The sequence below is a fragment of the Pan troglodytes genome, chromosome 3 (assembly GCF_028858775.2).
Source record: "Pan troglodytes isolate AG18354 chromosome 3, NHGRI_mPanTro3-v2.0_pri, whole genome shotgun sequence".
NCBI classification, from domain to species: domain Eukaryota; kingdom Metazoa; phylum Chordata; class Mammalia; order Primates; family Hominidae; genus Pan; species Pan troglodytes.
In genome coordinates this window covers 6,349,858-6,376,166 of record NC_072401.2, presented here as the reverse complement: position 1 = coordinate 6,376,166, position 26,309 = coordinate 6,349,858, and the positions used below count along the sequence as shown (strand labels likewise).

Genomic DNA, 26,309 nt, shown 5'->3' with positions numbered 1-26,309 from the left:
CATTTATGTATGATTAATAAATACCTCTTCTGGGAAAAGGCTTGCTCTTCTTCCTCCCTTAGTAATTAATTGAGCTTTGCTGTAAGTCTAAGGCAGGGGTAGAATGATCACTTGTTGTGTTAGTGTGGTTCAGAAAACAATTGTGAATGGTATTGGCAGATTGTATTGGAAAGAACAGAAAGTCAGCCTTTGGGGCCGGGCGAGGTGGCTTACGCCTGTAATCCCAGCACTTTGGGAGGCCGAGGCGGGTGGATCACCCGAGGTCTCTGGAGTTCAAGACCAGCCTGGCCAACATGGTGAAACCCCGTCTCTACTAAAAAAGAAACAAAATCTAAATACAAAATTAGCCCGGTGTGGTGGCGCGTGCCTGTAATCCCAGCTACTTGGGAGGCTGAGGCAGGAGAATCACTTGAACCCGGGAGGTGGAGGTTGCAGTGAGCCAAGATTGTGCCATTGCACTCCATCCTGGGCGACAAGAACAGAACACCCTCTCAAAAAAAAAAAAAAAAAAAGGGAAAGAAAAAGAAAGAAAGTCAGCCTTTGGGGTCCTGGCCCTGCCGCTTGCTAGCGTGGGACCTCAGACACAGCCTCCCTGGGCCACCACCTTCTCTTTGTCTACAGAATGAAAGCAATGAGCCTGCCTCCTGGGGTTGTGTGAGGATTAGACGGGAGAGTGGTGTGCCTGGCACAGAGTAATAAACCATAGTTGGTGGCTTTTGCTATCTATTCAAATTTAGTGCAACTGTGTTTTTTAAATTTTGTAATTCTGTGATTTCCTGGGTTTTGATCTCACAATGGATAAAGCCATGGTACCCTGTTAACCATTTCTCCCTAGATGAATAGGGAAGAAGTAAACACATTTCCATGGAGAACTGCTGCATGGGAAGGCGTGAAAACGTCGTAGCTCACGGACGAGGCTGCTTCTAGTCCGAACTCGTGCTTTTTAGTAACATCTGTGCCCACCGGAATTCCTTGGTTTTTGCTGAGTAACGTGGGAAAATGGCAAGTGGTAAATAATCCGGTCACATTCTGTTTTTAAACCGAATCTTTTCCCCAGGAGAGAGAGAGGAGGTCGCCAGCATTTAACCTCCAAATCACCACCTTCCCCGAGAACCACAGCAGCGCTCTCCAGCTGTTCTGTCACCAGGAAGGAGTTAAGGTAGCGTGCCTGGGGGGTGCCTCTGCTGAATGCCAGCCAAGGGCTCGCTCAGTGCCCGGCTCAGCTGCAAAGGGGGAGTGCTGGGATAGAGTTGATTTTCATGAGATACCCCTTGTGTTGAAAGTCACAGTTTGTCCATTTATTAAAGGGTCACCAAATGTGACTCTATTTTGACCCATATGTTTAAAACAGCAGAGGCTTGGCGTATAGCCCTGAGTGTGAACCCCAGTTCCACCACTGCTCTGGCCTGTAAACTTTCAGAGCCTTAGCCTCTTCGCTATGAAATCCAAATGACAATACCCACACCGTGAAGCTGGGGTGATGACAAATCATGAACAGACTCCAAGTGCCTGGCCCTCTGCCTGGCATGCAGCAAGGTTCTGTAGATGGTGGCTGTGGTTGCTAGAAGGGCCCGGGGTTTACCGTGTCCTAGAGCCCTGCTCAGCCCCAGGGACAGCGTCCTGACTCACCCGATTCCATGGCCTTTCTAGAAAGCAGTGTTTGTGCTGGTGTAACACTCAGCAAATGAGCAGCAGTTATGCCTTCTCTCCCTCACTCCCCAGAGGAACGGCTGGGCGCAAAACTTGGCCAGAAAAGAAAAGAAAGAGCGCGGTGTCTTGTCCAGAGGAAAGGCCGTGGCCCTAGAAATTGGTATGGTTGGTCTCTGTAGCTCACACAAAAATGAACGTTGGAAATCTCTTCCAGGATGTGAATGTTTCTGAACTTATGAAGAAATTAGATATCCTTGGCGATAACGGGGTAACTATGAGCGATCGGTTTCTGCTTTCGTGTTCTTGTTTTGATCTGGGTGTATTCTGTGTGACTTTTGTTTTGTTTTGTTTTTAATTTCTCTCTGATGTAAGAGATCTAAGAAGTACAATGTAAGGCTTTTGTATGGCCGTGTTCCTGTGTGGGTGGTGGGGTTGGCATTCGTCAGAAGTGGGGTTCCGAAGTTAGATTCCCCTGGCCTGTTGAGTGAGGAGGGGACGGGAAAGCCTCAGAACCCCTACCCAGAATGCAGGTGGAGTCACACGAGATTGCTGAAATCAGAAAGGGATCTTTTTGCTGTCCTGAAAGATGAGCTTGCATGTAGCCATGTTTCACAAAAGCTTAGTGCCACTCTGTGAAATGTCCCCAACCAGAGGGACAGGAGCTGTCTGCCTGAGGCGCTGGCCCCATTAGCGAGAGGGAGCTGACCCTCGGGTGCAGCTCGGAGAGAAGCTAGGAAAGTTGCTTGGTGTTGGCGGGGCATGGTGACTCACGCCTGTAATCTCAGCACTGTGGAAGGCTGAGGCAGGCAGATCACCTGAGGTCAGGAGTTTGAGACCAGCCTGGCCAACATGGCGAAACCCTGTCTCTACTAAAAATACAAAAACTATCCAGGTGTGGTGGTGTGCATCCCAGCTGCTGTAATCCCAGCTACTCGGGAGGCTGAGGCAAGAGAATCACTTGAACCCAGGAGGCAGAGGTTACAGTGAGCCGAGATCACACCACTGCACTCAAACCCAGGTGACAGAGAGAGACTCCGTCTCAAAACAAACAAACATAATAAAACAAACAACAACAACAACGAAAAAAAAAAAACTTGCTTGGTGCTGACTGTCTGCACGTGGATTTGGGATCCAGTGTCAAATGCCCTTGCCCATTTTTGTGTTTTAGAATTTGAGAAATGAAGAACAGGTTGCAATAATCCAAGCTGGAACTGTGCTTGCCCTGTGTGAAAAGGTAGAAGCCAGCGGCATTTCTGTGCTCACACCTTGTCCCAGCTTCCCAGCACCATACAAGAAACTGTACATTGGCGTCTTGCTTTGCGTGGGAGCATGCGTTCCAGTCCGTCTGCGTCTGCACGTGCACATGCATGCCTTTCCGTTCTCTTCATGACGGAAGTCCCACATGCTCACTGTAGAAAACCCAGAGATGCAGGAGGAAATCAAAACCCGGTGGAGGAAACAGTCTGTCACTTTTGTGTATTTCCTTCCAGTGGTTTCCCTGCGTCCATTGTTTTTAAACTTAGTTGAAATGATACTTGACATCCAGTTTTCCGTCAGGCTTTAGAAACATCCTCCATACCATTTAACATGGTTCATAAACGTGTTTAAATGGCTGTGCATCTCTCCATCACACAGTTATACTGTTAGTTACTTAAGCCCCTCTTAGCTGTTATATATTTCTTTCTACCATCATGCAGTGGTAAACTGCACATTTTTTACACATAAATTTCTATCTACGTCTTAAAATATGCCCATAAGATATATTTTAGAAGCAGAATGACTGGGCCAAATAGTAAGAATGTCTTGAAGGACTTCGGCATTGTCAAAACAGTGTCCAGAAAAGCGGCACCAGATACCCTCCTACCTGCAGCCTTACACGTTGTTGATTTATGCTTGACATGGCATGTTACCGCTGAAAAGAACTTTGCCCATTTGATGGTGAAAACCGTATCACGTCATTGTTTTAATTTTTATTTGAGTGCTAGTGATACTGAGTTTTTTATGTGTATTATCTATTTTCTTCTCCTTCCTTGTGAATTGTAATTGCGTTTATTTTGAGGGCTTTCCATTGGATTTGTTCACCCATCCATCCATTCATTCATTTGACAAATATGTATTCATTGTCATTGTCTTTCTTACTGACTTCTCTGAGTGCTTTACATATTAAAAAAACTAACTTTTTGACCTGTTTGTTACAAAACACATTCCTGATTTGTTTGCCTTTTATATTGGTTTATGGTGTGTTAGAAATATACAACTGTTTGTGGCTAAAGACCTTTTCCTTTCAAAGCATATGGGTTCAACTTTAAAACGCTATTTTTGCAGTGATGAGGTCTTAATGATCTTAGTTGGGATTCCTTCCAGAATTGCTGGAAGGGCATTTAAAATAGAAATAGTTTCCTTCCCAGGGCATCTGTTCAATCCCTCAATCAAGTAAAGGATACTAAATGTTGGTAACAAGACTTATGGCCAAGCCTTGCCCAAGGTCACACTGGTAGGCAGTGAGAGGATTGGAACTCAGCTTTCTCCTGTTCCTATCATCACTAAACCTGGCTGAGCTTGTGTCTTCAGGTGAACCGCGGGATGGGGATGACTCACACCTGGCCGGCTGGTGGCTATCAGGTGCAGGTGCAGGCACGGGGCGGGGCACATGGGGCACATTCAGCACCTTCCTTTCCAGCAGCAAAACCCTCCGTGGCTGTCTAGGCTCCTCCAACGGTGCTCTGTGTAGTCACACAAAGTGCTGATTAAACACTTATGACTCAGCTTATTCAACATCTACTGGAACATTTACTGAGAAAGAGCATCTTAGTGTCAAGTGCTGAGCACGGCCCTGGGAGATGTGGAGATGTCACATCCACCAGTGTCTGCTTTGATGTCGGGGAGGCCTCTCCTGGCTTGGGTCTTGGCCACACCACGTGCCAGCTGCAGGGGTTTCAGCCAGTTTCTCACCACGTCTCTCTCAGCCATGACACTGAGCATCCTGGTGGCTCACAGTGTCTGTCGGAATCCAGGAGGCTGCATATTTCAGTAGGATCAGGCATTGCCATCAGGTTCAATCAAGCACCTGGGGCCATGCTTGCTTCCTGGAGATGCTTGGTCAATGCCTGTGGACCGGGTGAGCAAGGATCAGGAACCTGCTGGTGACTCAGGGTGGCTGGTTCGTCCTGGGGCTAGGGCAGAGGGTGTTGGAGGGCCAGGGTGCCAGCTGGCAGGAGGCTTTCAGCCTCAGTGATAGCAGCCCTCTGCAGTGCGCTGAGTTCTCCCACCTGAGCCGTTCCTGATGTACCCCTCCCCAAGCCCGACCCACAGCAGGTGTTCCAGGCCTGCACCTTAGGTCCCCAGCGCTCCTCATCCTCTGGGCATCTGTGAGATTAGCAGCCCTCTAGGACAGCTGAGGAGGTGGAACCTGTCTGGGATCCGGCCACTGTCTGCCTTGACCCTCACCATGCTCTGCTCGCCTGGCAGCTGCCCACCTCCCCGCTTGCACCCTGCCCACCCCCACTGCCGCCCGCCTGCCCCTGACCACCAACCTCCCTAAGCTGGTCAGCCTGGTGCTGTGCCTTGTGCCCTACACGCTAGAGAGCTGTGCCAGTCGCCCTAGCCTGCCAGGCCCTCACAACCCCTACTGACGGTTATGGGGCCCCGATTCTGAGCCTGGCACAGAGGTGCCCAGCTCCGCGTCTTTGAGGAATAGACTTAAACCAGAGTTTTCTCAGGTTGGGTTCTAGGAGACACTGGCCCTGCCATTTGTCTGTGGATAAAGGTCCAGTAAGCTTGGGTGTTGCCGCTCGTCTCCTCCCAGCTTGGAGAGGATGTTGGTGTAAGAGCTCCTCAGGTCCAGAAGTGGACCTTCATGTGGGGTGGGAACTGCATCAGCAGGACCCCCTGAGAACCTGGCAGGACCACTAGGGGACTGACGGTCTGCTTTGCCTGGGACTGACAGCTTTCCTGGGACGTGAGAATTGCAGTGCTAAAACAGGGACAGTCGTGGGCCAACAGGGACAAGCTGGTCACCCTAGAGCCGACAGGCATTGCAGGGAAGTTTGCAGAGGGGGCGGGCACCTGCAATGTCACTGCCAGGGAAGGCTTGCTGACAGGCCCCAGTTAACCCCTGCTCCACTAAATACTCTTTATTTTAAAAATTGTCATTCCATACGGGTATCCGAATAAGTGGAAGTCAATGTCAATGTTCCCTTAGAGGCATTAATTTTTTTTTTTTTTTGAGACAGAGTCTCACTCTGTCACCCAGGCTGGAGTGCAGTGGCACGATCTCAGCTTACTGCAACCTCCACCTCCCAGGTTCAAGTGATTCTCGTGCTTCAGCCTCCTGCAGCTGGGATTATAGGCATATGCCACCACGTCCGGCTAATTTTTGTATTTTTAGTAGAGACGGGTTTCTCCATGTTGGTTAGGCTGGTCTCAAACTCCTGACCTCAAGTGATCTACCTGCCTTGGCCTCCCAAAGTGCTGGGATTACAGGTATGAGACACCTCACCCAGCCTCGAAGCCAGTTTCTTAGTGTGTAGGTGAAGTGCAACCTGAAGGAATGTCCTATGATGTGCCTGTGTTGATTTCGCTACAAACAGCATCTTGCCCTGGGCACGTGCTTTCCTCCTCTCCGCCCACTGAGGCCCTGCCCAGTCATCAGGACACAGGCATCCGTCCTGGCGCCCATCAGCCCCACTCTGGTTAGCCACATATAGGATCAGGCAAGGTCTCACTCACCTCGGCACATGGCACGTGCCCCACAGAGAAACTGAACCGTGAGACATTGGAGGGTTTATAAATCATAGCAGTCATATCTCTTCTCCCTCAAGTTCAAAGTGGATCGAGAAAAAGACACCGGCCTCAGCCAGGTGGGAATGTCTTAAAGGCCGTGTTCTCACTAGTAACGATGGATAGGAGAATGAGGCATAGGTCTGAGCCATAGTCTGACTTTCTAATAGTTGGCCCTGAGTCGAAGCCTTGGGACCATCCCCAAAGGGAGAGGGGAGAGATGAGCCCCACCAGTTGCAGGGGATCCAGGCTCTGCACCTGAGGGGCCCTGGGAGGCGGGGCGCAGACAGCAGCCCCCACCCTGCAGCATGCTGCCCCCATGAGGCTGCTCAGTTCATCAGCACCTCCCTGTGAGTGGACTCACTTCTCCTCCCCAGCCTGAGACCCCCTCTCCTGGGGTTGGAGCAGAACCATGAACGCTGTTTCTCCCAGGAGTGACTGAGGCTCCACAGCTATCTGGCCAAACTCTTTGATATTAAATTTCTGATCTCACGTGGTCGGGGGTCCTCATGGCCAGCTTTCTCTGCTTTCATGTTCTCTCCCCGTTGCTGAAAAGGTCTTGTTAAATTTATTTTTTATATGCAATTTTTTAAACGACAGCAGCAACAAATCTCAACTCTGTGTTCTGCAGAAACCGTTCTGAGAGCAGCATGTTGTAATCATCCAAACCTGGATTTCCCATTTTAATTTTATTCATTTTATGACTGCTTGCATGAGGATATTAAAACTGAAATACCTGTAACTCCCCATCCAAAATATGCTTATCTGTTTCTAAGAAACCACACATCTTGTCTGAGCCTTGTTTGAGGAAGTGCTGGCCACCGCGGCTGGCACAGGGTGCTGGGTGCTGCCACCGTGGCTGGCACAGAGCCCGTACTGGGGGCCGAGCTCACTGTGACGTTAGGGAAGGAGTTCTGTGGCAGGAGCCGATCAGTTCTAGTCCCCTCTGTTTAGACAGCACACACCACACCAACCTGCACAGCCTTGATTCTCCTTCATTCAACAGAAGTTTATTAGGCACCGGCTTGTGTCAAGCCCTGTGCCAGGCAAGGAAGTCCAACAGGAGGCAAATGTGGTCCCCACCTTCAAGGGGGGCAGTGGGGTTAGGGGTGAAACAGACAACAGCGCTTGTCAGGTGAGTGCTACGACCCGGCATTCACAAGATGACTGACATGGGCACCATGGAGGTTAGCTGACCCCACGGACTCAAGCAGGGTAGGCTTCCTGGAGGAGGTGACAGCTAGCTCAGGGCCTGAAGACTGAGTGATGCTAGCTTGTTAAAGGCCTGGGGCTGAGGCTGGGGCCAGGAGAGGTAGGGACAGCACATGGAAAGGCTGGGCATGTTCGAGGAGCTATGTGTAGTTAGGATGACCAGGGCCTGGGATTTCAGTGGGGACAGGAGAGTGCTGACTGATGAGGCTGTGAGCATCACAGGGGCCACCCCACACTGGGGCCTTGCCAGTGTTGTCGGGGGTGCTGGGATGTCTTTGGAGGTCTCTGAGCAGAACAGGAATGTTCCATGAGCCCATGTGTGTTTTTTAGGGAACTTGCTGGCTGGGGGGCAGAAAGGAATTTGGGGTGTGTGGGGAGGATTCAGATATGAACCTGGGGGCTGAAAGGGGAATGGGGGGTTGGTGATGGGGAGGGAGTGCTGCGGGTGGGTTTGAGAACCAGAAGGAGGCAAAGCCAATATGTTGGAAGTGGACGGAAGGAAGGAGGGGGCACTCTTCCCCATCAGGGGTCCTGGCAGGCCCTGGAGATGCCTTGAGGCTTGGGAGTAGAGGGGTGCAGGAGGCAGCGGCACACAGGGCGTGGTAGGGCAGATCTGGGTATGAGACATTTCAGAGAGGGTAGGGAGGGTGGATCCCGGGGGAGGGCAGAGTAAGGTGGAGAAGGCCGAGGGCAGGGCTCCAGGACCTCACGAGTGCAAGGTGACCTGGCGAGGGTGACCAGCTGCCGCCAGAGGACAAGGAGTACAAGGAAGCTGGGGGAGCCTGGGGTCAGGAAAGGGGGTTTTCTGCAGCCAAGGCCTGGAGTCAGGAAAGGGGGTGCTCCACAGCCGGGATCTGGTGGCAGGAAAAGCACTCTACAGCGGGGCCTGGGGTCGGGAAAGAGGGCGCTCCGCAGCTGGGGCCTGGCAGTGGGAGGCCATCCGACAGCCTTAGCAATGAGGAGGTCAATGGTGTTGTCAAACCTGGACACACCTAGGTGCCCTGACCTCCCCGCAGCCCTCCCCCACAGGGCAGCCACCCTGTGCTGGCCTGGACTTCCTCCCGTTTTAGGGGCTCCTCGTAGAGGCACATCCACGTATGACACCTGCCTCCGTGCTCACCCCCAGCCCAGACCCCAGAGGGAACGTGGACAGAGCTCCCACTCCCTTACCTGCCGCTCAGGTGCACGCCCCGCCTGTTCACCCCGTACTCTCCGTGCCTGCGCCCTCATGTCCTGGCATGAACCCTGCTTTCATGCTCCTACACCCCCTACCCTGTGTGTGATTCCACCTCCTCTCATGGTGGCACCAGGCACTCTGGGCTGCTCCAACTCACGTTGCTGGAGGGATGAGGGCAGTGGCTTTGGCATCCTGCAGGCTGGGTTCCAAATCTCCATTCTGCACCCGTGTGACCTTGGACAAGTGACTTAACTCAGCCTCCATGTCTTTACCTGCAAAATAGGGGTGAAGCTGCCTACTGCTTGGGGTGGTCGTAAGAGAGTCAGATGAGGTCTCCTGTGTGAAGCATCAGCACAGAGCAGGCACTCATTGACATCAGCTACACCACACCACTTCCTCTGCTGCACACACTCGCAGCCGCCCACACTCGGGTCCATCCAGGCTCTGAATCCAGCTTCCACACCACGTACATGTCACATTCACACCTAAGACCTCCTGCACTTGCAGGCTGGACCATGCACACACAACCACGCCATCCACAGATCAGGCATGTGTGTGCCATGACCTGACCCATTCCTGAGCACACTCTGAGGAAGCCGATCTATGAAATTCACACACCTGTGAAATTCCACAGCCCCTTGGGTTCTGACGCTCACTTTGCTGCACCCGTCCTGTCCCTGCTGTTTTCTAGTGGCTGAAGCAAATAGAGGGGACCGAGGCTGCCCTGACCCAGAAGATGCTGGACCTGGAGAAGGAGAAGGTAAAAGATTTGACTGCCTGGGGGTGGGGGAGAGGGTTCAAAGAGCTCAGAGAGGTTGATTTGCAGGAAGGCTTTGCATGTGTTTTCCTAATGATTTGCATGCATTTCTCAATTTTGCTTTTGCCCCAGTGGTTGTTCTAAGTAATTGTCACCCATTTACTTACTCTTTCACTCGCTCAATTACTCATCGAATACATATTTTCAGAGCCTCTGCTGTGTCCCAGGTGCTATGCCAGGATTAGAGGCTTAGTAATGAATAAGTGGGGTCCCTGCCACCAGGAGCAAGCTCACAGACCTGCAGGGTCATGCGTTCATGAGCTCACGTGAATGCAGCATGAGGATGTTAGGAGAGACACAGCCCAGATATGGAAATGCTGGCGCAGTGACTCTAGGAACACATGGGCATGGCTCAAATCTTTGCTGGCCGTGAAAACTTGGGAAACTGGACTTTAGTTTTCTCATTGATGAATGGGAAATTCCAGTCTGTGCTTTGCTGGGTTGTGGGATGAGAAATGCTACATACATAACCAGGGTTGCACTGTGCTTGGCACCTTGGGTACCTGATAAGTGGTGGTGGTGGTTATTCACTGGGACTATGAATGTATGGGGAGCCTGGGGAGGACAGAGAAGGCTTCCCAGAAGATGTGGTTCTTGAGTAGTCAAAGGCCAATTCGAGTTCTCCAAGGAGAAATGGAAATGGGAGGAGAAGGAGGAAGGTGGAAGGACTAGTGTGGCCTAGGAGCAGGGTGTGGTGTGGCAAGAGCCCTGACTGATGCCAGAAGGCCTGGATTTCTACTCCCACCTCTGCCATCACTGAACTGTGGCATCTAAGGCAAGGCTCTGGTCCTCCCTGGCTCTCTCCTTCCTTGTCTATAAAACGAAGTGGCTACAGGAGATGAATTCTAACCCTGAAACCCTCAAATCATCCATAAAAAGAGATTTGCACCCTGGAGAGATCATGCTTGCAGGGTCTTAGACAGTGACCCAGGTATGTGGGAGGCAGGGAGAAGTGTGCTCAGTGAGACCAATCGGGAGGTGGGTGATGCAATTCAGGCAGGAAGGAAGAGCCACATCTGGGAACCATGAAGACAGTCTTCAGGGGCCACTAGGATGTAGCAGGAGGAACCTAGAAGGACTCCTGTGACTTGCGCCTTGGTTTGAGGTGGGTCCCTTCTTTACAGTCAGGTACCCAAGAGGCAGGGAAGCAGGAGGAATGGGATAGTCTTCACCAAGGATCCAGGTGTGGCTGTCAAGGGTGCCCCAGGTCAGTGAGGTTCCTGCTGGGTGATTCACGTGGGGGCAAACGGGGAAGACCACCAAGTCCCTTCTCATCTGAGTGCCCCCAATTCGGTGAGACTGCCACTCTCTAGCAAACGGGCTCTGAAGCTATCATGGATTCCTGTTCTGACGCTGGTCCCTGATGGCGCCTCCCTCTTTCTCAGGACCTGTTCAGCAGGCAGAAGGGCTACCTGGAAGAGGAGCTCGACTACCGGAAGCAAGCCCTTGACCAGGCTTACCTGGTAGGACCAGAAGTGGGTTTGACACTTTGGCTTCTTAGACTCCACATTAGAGGCTGCTTTTTCCTCTGGGGCTGAAACTGCATTTAGGGCGCTCCCCAGTGCCAAACAGGAGTGATAAAAATGCCATCTCCACCTTGTGACTGGAATGACCGTACAGACTGTCCCTTTTTCCAAATCAATCGTGATTTTCAAAAATATTCAAAGTTACTTTAATGGTTTTCTTAGACTTGCTTCTTAAATTCTAGTAATCATTTGAGATGAATGAGAAGAAACTATATTTCTTTTATGTTTGATTTTACTTAAATATTTAGACTTAAAGTCCCAAAGCAAGTTTTCCTATAAATAGGAAAAAGAGATGATCACAAAGGAATGCAGAGGTAAAGCAATTAGATGAAGCCAGGTGATTTTCAGAACCGAAGGGACGAGGTATAAGGTCGGATGTAATACTGCATTTGGGTTGCAAAATTGATTCTGGGCATCCTGGTGATTAAAGTACAGTGGGATGATGTTCAAACTCCTGTGTCCTCACACTCAAAGCTAAGTGCTCCTGGCACGAGAGAAATTCTCCCTGGGGGTGGAGGGGAGTTGAGTAAGATCATAGAAACTTGTCGCTGCAGGAGAGAGAATTTAGAGTTCAATGTCATTCCTTGTAGGAAGAAGCTAGCGTGGTACAGAGTCTTGAGCAAATCTCTGCCCAGATCATTTGTAGTTAAAATAATTTTACAAAAATGGGTTTGCACCTACAAAATGCAGAGCCAATCACTAAAAAAAAAATGACTTTAAAACTCTACTTCCCATGACAGGCTCCAGGAAGACAGAGAGCAGGTAGCCTGGGCTTAGCTCAAATGGACAGGAGATTTAGACATGAAGGCCGGTGCAACTAGCTATGACCCTTGTCCCTTCCTGTCGAGGCTGTGAGGCTTGAATCCCTTGAGACTAGGAGCAGGAGATGTGGAAGATCAGAATGAACAAAACCTTATCAAGACACGGCATTTCCCTCTGGGCTATTGTTTCTGGTTACACGACGTTTCAGTAGTGTTGAGGGTAACTAACGAATGGAGACATTCTCCATTCGTGTTTTGGTCCAGGCTTGGTGCTTTTGAAAACACCTTGCAGGCTGGGCCATCCCCATCATGCATCCCTGTTCTTCCCTAGTGTTTCCCAAAAAACTCCAAGGAATGTGATTTTAGATGGAACTTAGGGTCCCGCAAAGCGTAGCGCAATAAAGTTGGAAAACTCTGAAGGACTTCTTGGGGTCTTAGCATGCTAAAGGGTGAGTTGAGGCTCCGAGAGGAAAGTAAGCAAGTGGTGTGCCAGGTTCAGTGAATCACTGGACGTTTTTTCAAGGGACATCTTGCAGAACTGGCATTTCCCAAAACACACTTCGGAACACCTTGGGGTCCACCCTTCCTTTGTCTAAGCACCAACTCAGGAAGGCCTGAGGGGCCCCTAAGAGTGCTGAATCTGCAGAAGAGGCCCCTGCATGCTGGTTCTGCCACCATATAGAAGCTACCTTCACACTTGGAGTGTTTGAAAGCCTGCCATGGGCACTGTGCTCCCAGTGGGATTTCAGTTGCATGGGTAGACAGGAGTTCTGACGCAGCCCCTGGATTCTCATGAACAGTCAGGAAGTGAAATGCTCTGAGAGGGTGACAGGGCCATGTGTCCATGCTGGGGCCAGGACAGCAGGTGCCAGATGCAAGCCTATGTCCCTTTGTCACTGAGCTGAGTGAGGTGGGGCAGGCCCACAACGGGATTTCCAGAATCGAGTGGTGCGTTTCTATCTGGAAACTGGCCACGCAGGGGTCTCCTGGGAGCTCGGCTGCTGAGTAGAGAAGGGGTGAGCCTGCAGGCACCAGCAAGCTCTGCTCCAAGTGGAGCCCACCTGGGGGCCCCGCAGCTCTGCCAGGGAACAGATTCCAGCCTTCTAGTTCCCCAAGGGCAGCTGTTGGGGTGGGCAGAGCTGAAGGTGATCATGTTTGTTGGTTAAAATCAGTCTGGCCTGATGGGCCTGGATCCCAGCAGGGAGAAGCCAGAGGAGACTTGAAGAGCAAGTGGCCTGATGGTGACGGAGGGCTACTGGGTTAGCCTCTGCCTCAGTGATGGAGGGCTACTGGGTTAGCCTCTGCCTCGGTGATGGAGGGATACCGGTTAGCCTCTGCCTCAGTGATGGAGGGCTACTGGGTTAACCTCTGCCTCAGTGATGGAGGGATACTGGTTAGCCTCTTCCTCGGTGATGGAGGGATACCGGTTAGCCTCTGCCTCAGTGATGGAGGGCTACTGGGTTAACCTCTGCCTCAGTGATGGAGGGATACTGGTTAGCCTCTTCCTCGGTGATGGAGGGATACCGGTTAGCCTCTGCCTCAGTGATGGAGGGCTACTGGGTTAACCTCTGCCTCAGTGATGGAGGGATACCGGTTAGCCTCTGCCTTGGTGATGGAGGGCTACTGGGTTAGCTTCTGCCTCGGTGAAAGAGGGCTATTGGGTTAGCCTCTGCCTCAGTGACGGAGGGCTACTGGGTTAACCTCTGCCTCAGTGATGGAGGGCTACTGGGTTAACCTCTGCCTCGGTGATGGAGGGATACCGGTTAGCCTCTGCCTCGGTGATGGAGGGCTACTGGGTTAGCCTCTGCCTCGGTGGCGGAGGGCTATTGGGTTAGCCTCTGCCTCAGTGTTGGAGGGCTACTGGGTTAACCTCTGCCTCGGTGATGGAGGGCTACTGGTTAGCCTCTGCCTCGGTGATGGAGGGCTACTGGGTTATCCTCTGCCTCGGTGATGAAGGGCTACCGGGTTAACCTCTGCCTCAGTGATGAAGGGCTACCAGTTAGCCTCTGCCTCGGTGATGGAGGGCTAATGGTTAACCTCTGCCTCAGTACCATGTTTCTATTGAAACTCATGGTTTCTCTATACCACCTGTAGTTTCTTTGGGAGAGAAGTAGCTGCTCCTTAGTAAGGAATGTGGGTGGGGATTTAGGAAGGCAGAAAAGGAGGTAATTTTCTTTTGTCCTTAGACATTCCCATAAGATAGCTATATTTAAGTGTCTTGCTGTGAAAAGGAGTAACATCCTGTAATGATGACAGCTCAGCTTTCACAAGGATCCCCAGTTGGTCACTAATGTCTCATTCAGCTTTGCCAAAAAGGGTGGCTTGCTTTTGTTGGGGGTTAGGGGCAATTAAAACATTGCCACTATTTGCTTTGGGCTAGAGTTGCATTCTTAAGGCAGCTGAAAACCAAATGTGTGCAAATCCAGACATATTTTCCCATTGGCACCCATTAGAAAAGGGGAGATTTGTTTCCAGGGTGAGGAGAGCCAATTGGAAACCAAGGATGAAATAAAACCCAGGTGAATTGCACCTCTGTTTGAGTCATGCATCTTAAGGGAATGCTATGATTACTTTTTCTTCTTGCCTTTGTTCCCTCTTGTGCATAGTAGGGGCATCTGGGTTGAATAGAGTAAAAAATGACAAGTGTGCGGGGCCGAGTTGCTCCCTCACAGCCTGCTCCCCCGGGCACTGCTGGCCCTGTGCTTGGCCCCTGCCAGTTGCCCCTCCCTGCCCGAAACCCCCCTCCCTGGCTCTGCCTCCACTGGCAGCAGCCTTCTGGTGGTTCCTGTCCACCTCCTTGTGACCTTCCTCTGTCTGTGTGATCTGGGGTCCTCAGAAAATCCAAGACCTGGAGGCCACACTGTACACAGCGCTGCAGCAGGAGCCAGGGCGGAGGGCCGGTGAGGCGCTGAGCGAGGGCCAGCGGGAGGACCTGCAGGCTGCTGTGGAAAAGGTGCGCAGGCAGATCCTCAGGCAGAGCCGCGAGTTCGACAGCCAGATCCTGCGGGAGCGCATGGAGCTGCTGCAGCAGGCCCAGCAGGTAGGCGGCAACAGCTGCTGTGCCCACAGCACCCCTGGCACCCTTGTTGTCCTGTGTGCACCTTGGCACCCTGATGGGCCTCTGAGTGCCCCAGGCTCATTCCAGGGAGAGTTGGTGGTAAAGCAAGTTTCCAAGAAGCAAGATTTCATAGATGCCCGTCATATCTCCCCGTGACGGGGCAAGACGTGGGGCACTTGGGCATTCTAAAGAGCAAATGCTGAAACACTCATCCAAACCAAAGTGCCTTCTCCCTCGGCCCTCCTTCTCCAGCATCTGCACGCTGTTTCCAGGTCAGATGCTGGTTACGGGGAGGCATCCGCTGAATGGTTTGCTTTTTTGCTACCTTTTGTGATGGCGGCTCATTGGAGCATTGGGCCTAGAATCTGTACCAGTTGTAGGTCTGAAAACCTCAATGTCTTCCAAGGTTCGATGTTGCGTGTGAGTTTCATGTGCTACTGAGCACATGGGGAGCTGAGGGCTTCATGACTCCTGATTGACGAGGAAGGGAAAGAAGCAGCAGCATCATGCAGAGCATTTGTCGGGCGCTCACCATGTGTCGGGCAGTGGCTCCCTGCACTGCAGATCCTTTATCTCATGGACCCTATGGGTAGGCACTATGACGTCCATTTTCCAGACGAGAGAACTGAGGCTCAGGGAGGTTAACTCATGTGTCTGAAGGTCACCCAGATAGTAAGGATCTAGATTACCAGTGGGGAGGGATGTCACAGAAGGAAAAAAGAAGGGGGATGCGGGCAGAGAGAGAGAGAAAGAGAAAGAGAGAGAGAGAGAGAGAGAGAGGTTGACTTACTTTAAGGAACTGCCTCACGCAACTGTAGATAAAGATCGGCAAGTTCACAATCTGGAGGGCAGGCCAGAGCCCCAGGGAAGAGTTGTTGTAGTTCAAGCCTGAAGGCCATCTGCTAGCAGCATGCCCCTCTCCTCGGGGAGCTCAGTCTTTTTCTCAAGGCCTTCAGGTGATTGAATGAACCACACACACACATTATGGAGGCTCATCTGCTTTACTCAAAGTCTACTGATTTAGATGTTTATCTCATCTAAAAAAGACCTCCACAGAAACATCTAGTTTGTTTGTTTGTTTTTTGAAATGGAGTCTCACTTTATCACCCAGGCTGGAGTGTAGTGGGACGATCTCAGCTCCCTGCAACCTCTGCCTCCCAGGTCAAGCAATTCTCTTGCCTCAGCCACCTGAGTAGCTGAGATTACAGGCACCCGCCACCACACCCAGCTAATTTTTGTATTCTTAGTAGAGACGGGGTTTCTCCATGTTGGCCAGGCTGGTCTCAAACTCCTGACCTCAAGTGATCCGCCCACCTAGGCCTCCCAAAGTGCTGTGATTATAAGAGTGAGCCACCGCGCCCATCAACATCTAGGATATTTGACCAAATATCTGGGTACCATGGCCTAGCCAAGTTAACATAAAATCAATCATCATCACCATCAAAGGGAAAGGGCATTCTGGGCAGCAGAGCAGCATGGTGTGGTTCAGCTTAGGCAGCAAAGAAGCTGAAAACACAGACACTGGGACCAGATGGCCAGGCTCTGAACTCTGGATCCCCCATTTAGTTGTGTGGCCTTGGACAAATTACTTAACCTCTCTGGGCCTCACTGTCTTCCTCATGGGGATGATGACAATGCCTGTCTCACTGGGGCATGGTAAGGTTTAGATAATTATTACTTGTAAATTGCTCTCAATAAGTGCAGACCACTATTGAGACCACTATTGCTGAGTGTAGACTGTGGGTGGAGGTAGCGGGAGCAGATGGGGAGTTAGGAGCCAGGTGCCGGCTTGTCTCTAAGGCCAAGCACTGTACCTTCTTTTCAGGACTTGCTCACTGAGTGTGCAGCAAATGAAGGAATTGATTTTGTGTTCAAGAGATCCAGCTCAAAGAACAGATTGACGTTTGTGTGTTCGAGCCAAAAAGAAAAAAATTGTTACCCCACTCAAGGATTCAAATCTCATGGAATGTGCTGCTTTTGATGGTCTAAGTCTGAAATGTATGACAGGTTAGAGAGGACAGCGTAAAGATACAGGGCAATGCCACATTCCACTGTGATTCCTGGAAAAGCCCCCATGCTGCACATGCTGAGAAATGAACCCAGGATCTGGGTGATTTTTTAAAAAGCCAAAAAGCAAGCCATGGCAGTGTCTGCCTGCTGGGCAGTGGAGGAGTAGCATCCCTTAAAGAAAAGATTCATTTAAAATGCAAGTGTTTTGTGGTGTTTCTGTAAGATCATACGGGACAAATCACTTCCTTTTACCAAACTGTGTAGTCGATTGCATGGAGAAGCTTGAACAGTAGTTTAACCAGGGTTGGTATTGCTTTTCCTTTATCTTTGGATCATTTTCAAATTAGTTGAGAATTCTGCTGAAAGTAATTAGTAGACACTCCTTTCTCCCACTGAATATTGAAACTTCCCTGACCTCAGTTTTATTAAAATACAGTGATAAGTACATATAAGCTGAAGTCAATATATTTATTCAACAATACATTGCTCTGAGGCTTTAAAGAGATAAGATATGCAAATCAATTCACCTGGTACATGGTAGGTGTTCAATGAAAGAGGATTCTCTTTGTGTCATAACGCATGGATGTCAATACCCAAGGTAGCATGCTGCCTCCTGGCCACTCAGTGTGGTTCATGGACCAGGGACATTGGCATGATGCTGAGCCCTGCTAGAAATGCAGGATCTCAGGCCCTGTCCCAGGCCTATGGAATCAGATTCCACATTTAGGAAGACCCCATGGTGATTTCTGTGCAACTTCAAGTTGTCAAACCTTAGTCTTATAGATGCATGGCTGTGAGTTCTAGGGGGATGTAAGGGTCTTGTTACCTTTTTGGTTTAGCAGGAAAATGAGTTCTTATTCCTTCCCTTCCCCCTCACCCTGTCTCCCTCCTGTAGCACACCAGGCAGCAGAATCCAGGGCAAAGGGTTCTACCTCCTCCCTGCTTTGAGTTCAGCTCTAGAACTGTCAGCAAGGCTTAACGTTTGCTGGCCTCAGCTTCTTCATCTGTACTATATGGGTAGTTCTGAGCGGCTGCACCTCCGGGCATTGCCTTGAGGCTCTGGTGTGGTTCTGCAGGTGAAAAAGCTTGGCCAAACTCTCCCAGTGTAACTGATGATGCCATGATGTGTGCTGACTCTCACTCCCCTTCCCCGCGGAGTGTTGCAGGTGTGTAGTAGCAACAGGAGCCCGAAGCCCCCAGCCAGTAGCCCAGAACCTTCATAAAAGAGGTGCAGACTTAGCAGTGCATCTGTTTTACTGGATGCTTCCTTTAACAGGTCTTCCTGGAAGTGGGTGGTCTAGGTATGATTCCTAGGCAGAGGGGAGACTTTCCAGCCAGCCCAGTGGCCACGTGGTGCTGGGGAAATGAGATGCTGCTGCTTCTGGCTTCCATTCAACAACTATGTGTAGGGCACCCACCCCATGCCAGGCACAGTTCTGGCTGTTGGGAGTGGAACAGTGGACAAAGTCCTGCTTCTGTGGAGAGAATGTTCTTAGATTCTGGGGAGGGGAAACAAGCAAGACTCGAATAAATACTGAGGATGTCAGAAACAGGCAGAGGCTGAAATGGTGCAAGGAGGTGAGCCGGGCAGCCACCTGGCAGACAGAACAGCAAGTACAAAGCCCCTGAGGTGGGAACAGTTGATTGTGGTTGAGGAAATGCTTTATGTTTTCTAACAGCTGCAATTTTCAAAAGTAGTACCCTGTATATAGGATTTTAGAGAGAAACCACCACCCTGGAACAGTGGTTGTAATGAGCCTCATTAAAACACCTGTTTGAAAACAGGTGTTTGGCTACCTGATTAAGTCTTCAAACCAGCTTAAACAGAGGGAGAGATGAAGGCACAGAGACAAAACAGCTGGATGAAGGTCAGCTAGCCACAAAGTGACCCTTCCAGGCCAGGCGCATCCTGAGTCCACTGCCAGAGCCCTGGTCTCCGCACTGCATGATCCCCTGAGGGTTCACTATTGATGTTTTGTGATTCTTTGCTAGTTGCTATCATTTGATAGTCTCCAGAAATCTGGTATTTTCAAAAAAGCATTGCAAAACCTACATTTTTTTTCCCAAAGAGAAGGAATTCAAACCTGCATTACAGTGATTTTTTTCCCCTCCAGAAACATAAAAATTAACGTTTTAAAGTTTATATATGGAAAGCTATGATGCAGCATTAGGAGCCATAGGCTCTCGGGTCAGACAGGTTTTTATTCAAATCCTGCCCCTAGTTATGGTGTGACCTGAGGCAAGTTAGTTCACCTCTGTGAGCCTCAATTTTCTTGTCTGTAGAATGGGTACAATCAACACACACAACTTGAAGTGTTGTGGTCAATGGAGAATTTATCTAAAGTGCTCACAAAGTAAGCACTCAATGAATATCAGCTAACATTTGCTGCACTTGGCTTTTCTAACCCAAGCTAATCATTATCATGTCTTCTCTCACCTTTATATTCATCATAATCCCTAACACTCATGTATTCAACACGGGCGACACTACATAACACAACCAGGTGCTCTGGCAACACTCACCCCACTTCTGATCTGGCCCAAGCACTGGCTACCCGCTTCAACCATGGACAGACCCTCCCAGTCTCCCAGTTTGCTGTGGACATTACCATTGTATTTTGCCTGGAATCTGGCCCACAGGGTGCAGTGATGTCCCCTGCCCGGCCCCAGCTGAAATTGGCATTTTCCAGCCCTGTTAACTAAGAGGAGAAGAGGATGTGAAAACATCCATTAGTGAATGGCACCTTTCCCAGCGGAATGATTCTGCGCTTTTGTAAAAGGTTCTGCCTGCATGAAGGTTGGAGTGAAGCCACTGGTGTAAATTCACTTTGTCCTGACCCTCTCTGAGGGTTCAGTAGCACTGGTTTCACTTCCTAGCCACAGTTGGCCTGCAGAGACATCTGCTGGGACAATTCACGATGGCAATGCCCTCTCCATTGTCTCTTTCTCTGCCGAAGCCTTCCTAACACAGAGCACCACCACAGCACCCCCGCCTCCCCCTGAGACCCTCACTGGCTCCCTGGTGCCCAGAGTACAAAGTCTGGGTTGCTTAGTCTGACCTTCGAAGCCCTCTAGAGCCCCTTCCAACCGCCACAGCTGCATTGTCCACCTCTCTCAGAGTTGCCCCTGCTGGCCATCATGGAGCTGTGTTTTGCTTTGTTTGTTTTGTTTTGTTTTGTGTTGTGTTGTGTTGTGTTGTTCTAACATTCGTGTACCAAGCACTGTTCTAGGTGCTGTGGCAATATTCCAGCCCAGGGAGGCAGACTGGGGCTGACCCACAGAAGGGGCTCAATGGACATTGGTTGAATGAAACTCACACGAGTCCTTTGAGGACAGGTCATTGATGCCATTTTTCACAGGGGAGCAGAGTGAGGCTCAGAGAAGGTAAGCAACTTGTCCAAGGTCACACAGCCAGGAAGCAACAGAGCTCAACTGTGAACCCAGGTCATCAGATGAGGAAACTCTTACCCACTGCTCTTTCTGGCCTCCCACACTCTGATGAGAGACTGTTTCCTAAGCGTGAATATCAAGAAAGATTAGAATGAGAACCAGGTTGTCAGGCTGATTTTTAAAGCCCAGAAGTTGTTCCTGGGGGATTCTCAGATGTTCTTTGGAAGCTGTAAAGCCAGACATTAGATTACAAAGCATTGTCCTGCAGATCCCATTTCACCCTCGGTGTCATGGGGTCCCACACAGACATTACAGCAGAGGGGTCCAGGCACAGAGAGATCATGTCACTCACCCAGAGCCCAACAGCTGCTACATTTGGGGCCCAGAATTCAAGCCGGGTTCAGGCCGCACGCCCTGCTTACTCAGCAGCACTCGGCCGCCCTGCATGCGAGGGGGTTGCCAGGAAACTCCTGCCACTACCAGACTGAGGTCACACCGTTCCCTTCGGGTGGGAGAGAGTAGAAAATTACCAGTTTAAAAAAATAACTTATGGAGTGCTTAATGCCAAGCTCTGCTCTAAACACTTGGTACAAATTTGCTAGTTAAATCCTTAGATGTGGGCAGCACCCATCTATAGATAAGGACACCAAGCCTCAGGGAGGCAGAATAACTGCCCAAGGTCACAGATCTGAGAGAATCATCTTTTTTTCTGTCTCCTTCATGGAATCCATTCTGTTTGGCTGCCCCGTGATCATCCTGAAATCAAAAGCTCATCATTTCCCTGCTTAGAACCCGTCACTGGCTCCCCATGGCAACCCCAAAGCTGTGAGCACCTCATCGGGACATGGGCCATTCCAGACCCTCTGAGCTCTGTCCCCGACCCCCCACCAAAGGCCCCTTGGCCTCCTGCACATGCCATTCCCTCCGCCTGGAATTCCTTTCCCCTCTTGTGCATCTGGTGAACTAACCCTGCTGGGTTCCACGTCTCCTCCAGCCCACGGCACGATACCTCACCCCTCCTCATGCCTCTTTATTTATTTATTGAGATGGAGTCTCTCTGTGTCACCCAGGCTGGAGTGCAATGGCGCGATCTCAGCTCACCGCAACCTCCACCTCCCAGGTTCAAGCAATTCTCCTGTCTCAGCCTCCCTACAGGAGCGCACCACCAAGCCCGGCTCATTTTTGTATTTTTAGTAGAGACATTTCACCATGTTGGTCAGGCTGGTCTTGAACTCCTGACCTCAGGTGATCCACCTGCCTCGGCCTCCAAAAGTGCTGGGATTACAGGCTTGAGCCACCGTGCCCAGCCCCTCTTGGTTTTCTTGATGGTGTTTGTATTCATCTGATGCCCCTTCTATTTATTTGTATGCTGCTATTGTCTGAACTGTAATTGAACTATAAGGGGAAGGACTTTGTCTTTCTCTCCAGGACTGGAACAGGCCCAGGCATATGGAGTCCTATTTACTGAGTGACTAAATGTGCCCACAGTGGTGGTTCTCAAAGCAGGGGCCCCGGACCGTCCGCGTCCTCATCACCTGGGAACTTGCTGGAGTGCAGCTTTCACTCAGGTCCCACCCCAGCTGGGCTGAGGCAGAAGCTCTGTGGGCGGGGCCTGGCAATCTGCATTTGAGTAGGCTCTCTGGGTGATGCTGACACAGGCTGCAGAATCACTGCCTTACGGAATGTGAGATGGCTTCTCTGGGCCTGAATAAAGGCCTGTGGTGACCCCACGTTTAATTTTTGCTGGCTGAAATCGTCCACCCTTCCGCCTCCCAGCATTGTCTCATTGTATGAGGTCTCTATCCCGTTCAGGGCAGACAAGGGCCAGCAGCCCGCTGGGCAGAGTTGCCCCAGGGGTACCCACCTTGGTGGGGCCCTTGATGGGGCGGAAGCCCTGTGAGCACATGAAGATCTGGAAACGGGGGAGTTCACCAGATTCCCTCGGTGGAGACGCTGTGTGGGATGGGAAGGAATGATCAGTAAACCACCCAGGGAATTAATTCTGCAGGTGCGGCGCCAAGGAGGGTAACTAAGAGTCCGGGTTTGCCCAGGACTGAGGGGTTTCCTGGGGCTCACACCAGGAAAGTCCTGGGCAAACCGGGTCTGTCGGTCACCCTGGTACCACGTGCTGAGTGGGGTTCTAAGAGGGCAGGGCGGATGCTGGTGCAGTGGCTCCCACCAGCATTGACCTCCTCTGCCCTTCTCCCTCCCTTCCCCATCCCCCAGGCTGCAGTTAAATAAATCTTAGACAAGTACGTGACTTGGTGTCACATCCCACCCATGCCCTTTATTAGCTGCTCAGGGTGCCTACATGTTTTGGTCCAGTCTCGATGTTTTGTTTTTAAAAGATCCCCTCTTAAGAATGTGTACTGTGTAATTCTATTTCCACAAACTCTAGAACAGGCACGATCCATTATTAGTGATAGAAGTCAGAACAGTATTCCTTTGCAGAGCTGGAATTGAGCCGGGGGACCAAGGCCTCCTGGGAGCTGGGATGCTCTCTGTCTTGCTTTGGGCGGTGGTGACACAGGCTTGTGCACGTATCAGAGCTCATCAGGCTGCCCACAGTGTTGGTATCCTTTACAGCTTCTGTGCTAGACCACAATAAAAAATAAAAACAGAGTTTTTAAACCTGGAAAACTTACTTTTTCTGACACATAACCTGGTGTATTTCAGAGAATCCGAGAGCTGGAGGCCAAACTGGAGTTTCAGAAGCGGCACCTGAAAGAACTGGAGGAAAAGGTAGGTGACTGCAGCTCAGACTGTCCCCAGGTTTCTTTCCATGAAATGTTAGCACGGAATCATTTTATTTCATAACGTCCAAAGCATAGACTCTGTCTCCAGCCCTCCTTTCTCTGCCCTTCTTCCCCTAAATCAGCATCTCATGGAAATCGCTAGTTCCTCAAAATTCCTTTCTGGTAAAGGCATTTCCTTCTCAATGGCTGTCAAAAATTCTTCAGGCCGGGGCCAACTCTGCATGTCTTTTTCACAAAAGACTTTCCCCTGAATCCCTCCCCTGCTGTCTCACTAGGAAAGAGGTGAAACACGTTAGCCCGAGGAGGTCAGTGGCATCCCCCTAACCACAGACACAGGTTCTCCTCCATGGACTCGTTCACTTTTTAAATACCTTCTATGCGCCCCAGACCAGTCGCATGTTCCTGGAAGACGCAGCCTCTCCCATCCCAGAAGACGTGAGGCTGGCCTCTCTCTGGGCTTTGGGTATGTTCCACCAGCCCATTTACCATGATGCCCATTTTATGAGTGAGGAAAGTGAGGCAGAGATAGATTAGGACACCTGTCCATGGTCCCACAGCTAGGAAGGGATGGCTGGGTTCTCCATGGACATCATAGCCATCCCATCCTGCCCCTCCATATGACATTGGTCCAGACAGACACATGAGTCTGGCTCAGGACACACACAAAGCAGTTTTATCATGGTATTGCCCTTCATCTTCTTCCACCTGATGGCTGTGAGTCCTTGAGGACAGGGACCACGTGGTATTCTTCTCTTCATTCAAGACAGTTCTTGCCACAGGATAGGGCATCATCAAATGTTTGTGGATGAGTACGCAAATGATTCTAGATGAGTACAGAAAAACAATAATTGCCTATTTAATGTCACAGAGGTAAGTTCAAGTGTGGCAACAAGATGGAGAGCCGCTGAACCCATCCAGGAGGTCCGTGGCCGGCATGCCTGTGCTCGAAGAGGGGGTCCCACCTGAATCTCAAAGGACACTGTGGGATCAGCCCTGGGAAGAGGAGGTAGAAGGGGCATCTCTGGGCTTCATGTGTCTGAGGCCGGTCTTGTGAGAGAGGAAGCTGACTCATTTCAGGGACAAACCAGGGCAGAAATCTCTGGAAGGCGGATTCCAGGGCTGTCCAAAAATGGGATGACAGCCTTTCCAGTCCTGTAGGGAATCAAACCATGTGCCCAGAGAGATGGGACAGCTCTTAAGATTCCACCTCCGTTTCAGATGCTTCCTCTCCCTTCTCTCATGACAGTCGGCTCCATGCAGATGAAATCACCTTCCCATCTCTGCTGGAGGTGTAGGGCCCTGCCGGGTCGCAAGTGGACCGAGGATGGGTGCGCAGGGGCGGGGGCAGCGCTTGCCTGCCAGTTCCCTTGTTGCCCTCATGGGAACCCCAGTTTTAGCTGATTCCTAGAGTCCCCGTCTGCCAGATGCCCACGCCTACCAGCCTCCCAAGGATATTCTGAGAACCCAAGGGGGTCTCAAGTATAATTGGATTTAAGAATTGCTTGAGGGATGAGCTGGTTTCGCAGATAGATGAGCCTGGGCTCTCCTCTGGCCTTGCCCAGGTGGGCCCAGACAGCCTGGGAAATTCACCCCTCTGCCCCACGGAATTCACCCCTCTGCCCCAGGCCTTGGTGTTCTCATGTGCTGCTAGGAATGGTGCTCTGTCTCTGAGGGTGGATGTAGGGATAAAATTAGCTTGAGGATATGAAAGTTTGCAGCCCAGGGCCCAGGCAAGGCGTGTGGACTGGCAGCACCGGTTCTTCCCATCTCCCAGGTAGCTCTACCACTTGTGTTGGTAAAATGAGTCACAGAGCGAGATATGATAAAAGAAAGGCTTAAAACATGCCCAAGGTCATCCTTGCTGATTAAAATGTTAAAAGTCAGGTGGAATGAGCGCACACTTAAAATAACACTCACTATATCCTCGGCAGTGAGAATACCTGGGAAATGTTGGAATCGTCTTTCTGGCTCTTTTTTTGACTCTTTTCTCAAAGCCAATGTTTGGGGACTGGTCTGTCTCCTTTTGCCACAGAAGGGAGTTGCGGAAGCTGGCATGCAGAGCAGGAGGAACTGGCCAGGATGGATTCCTGACGAGGCCTGTAGGGCTGGAAACCTTCCAAGATGCCTCATGCCACCTTCATTTCCTTATAGGCATCGGGGCCTGTGACCGTGGAAATAGCTCCAGCCACCACTATCCCTGGCCCCTCGGTCCCTTCGTCATTGCCAGAAACTCTTTCCTGCCACACCCCCACTGGATGGTCTTAATGAATCCTTCCCTCTTCCCAGGCCTCAGTTTCCCCATGTGGAAGATGAAGGGCTGGGTGACTTTCAAGGCCCCTTCTAGCTCTGACTTCCAATGATCCTACACCTTGTTTAGAAGTTGATGGCTGTTAGTTTGGACTTTTCCAATAAATAATATAGGGAGATATTACCTTGTTTTGGGGGGGAAAAGAACTCAAGGATTATTTTCAAAAGCCCCAGTTGATGTTCAGATATGTTTCCCCTAATGACTTGCAACTGCTTTTGAACAAAGCAAGTCCTGAGCAGGGTAAGAAAAAAATTCTACTTTTAAGTCGGCGTGTTTCATTTTTCCTCCCGTTAAGACCGTTTTTCCCTGATATTTTTTTCTGTATAAGTAGACTAATCAAATAGCACAAAAGATTTTAAATAGTGACTCTCTTGGAAGAAAGAACCCTTGTAAAGATGGTGTAGGGCCGGGGTGTCCAATCCTTTGACTTCCCTGGGCCACATTGGAAGAAGAATTGTCTTGGGCCACACATAAATTACACTAACACTAACAATAGCTGGTGAGCTAAAAAAAAAAAAATGCAAAGAAATTTCATAATGTTTTAAGAAAGTTTACATTTGTGTTGGGCCACATTCAAAGCTGCCGTGGGCCACATGGGGTCTGTGGGTAGAGGGTTGGGCAAGCGTGGTGTAGGCGGAAGGGCTCTACTTGTCTGCAAGTTGGACTGGGTGACCTTGAGTGGAATTTACCCTGATCTTTGGTGCACACATCACGCCCCCGTCTCTTGGTGGGAGCCGCTGACCGTGACCATTGGCTGGGCCTTCCTCTATTTATACCGGCCTGCCCAAGTTCTGCATGAAGGCCACATCACAGCACCAAAAAGTCCTGTCCCGGTCCAGAGTGTCAATCTCCCCTGAACGAGTTA

General features: G+C 50.6%; 1 protein-coding gene across 3 annotated transcripts in view; it reads left to right on the top strand.

Annotated features, from left to right (window-relative positions):
* Positions 1–26,309, top strand: part of JAKMIP1 (janus kinase and microtubule interacting protein 1) — a 178,317-nt gene that overhangs the window by 150,415 nt on the left and 1,593 nt on the right. For all 3 annotated transcript variants that reach the window (XM_054682737.2, NM_001427999.1, XM_016951245.4), the window contains 7 exons: positions 1,058–1,159; positions 1,865–1,918; positions 2,819–2,884; positions 9,510–9,578; positions 11,021–11,098; positions 14,759–14,962; positions 23,057–23,122. In XM_054682737.2, coding sequence (XP_054538712.1) covers positions 1,058–1,159; positions 1,865–1,918; positions 2,819–2,884; positions 9,510–9,578; positions 11,021–11,098; positions 14,759–14,962; positions 23,057–23,122 — 639 coding nt within the window. The remainder of the gene's footprint in view (positions 1–1,057; positions 1,160–1,864; positions 1,919–2,818; positions 2,885–9,509; positions 9,579–11,020; positions 11,099–14,758; positions 14,963–23,056; positions 23,123–26,309) is intronic.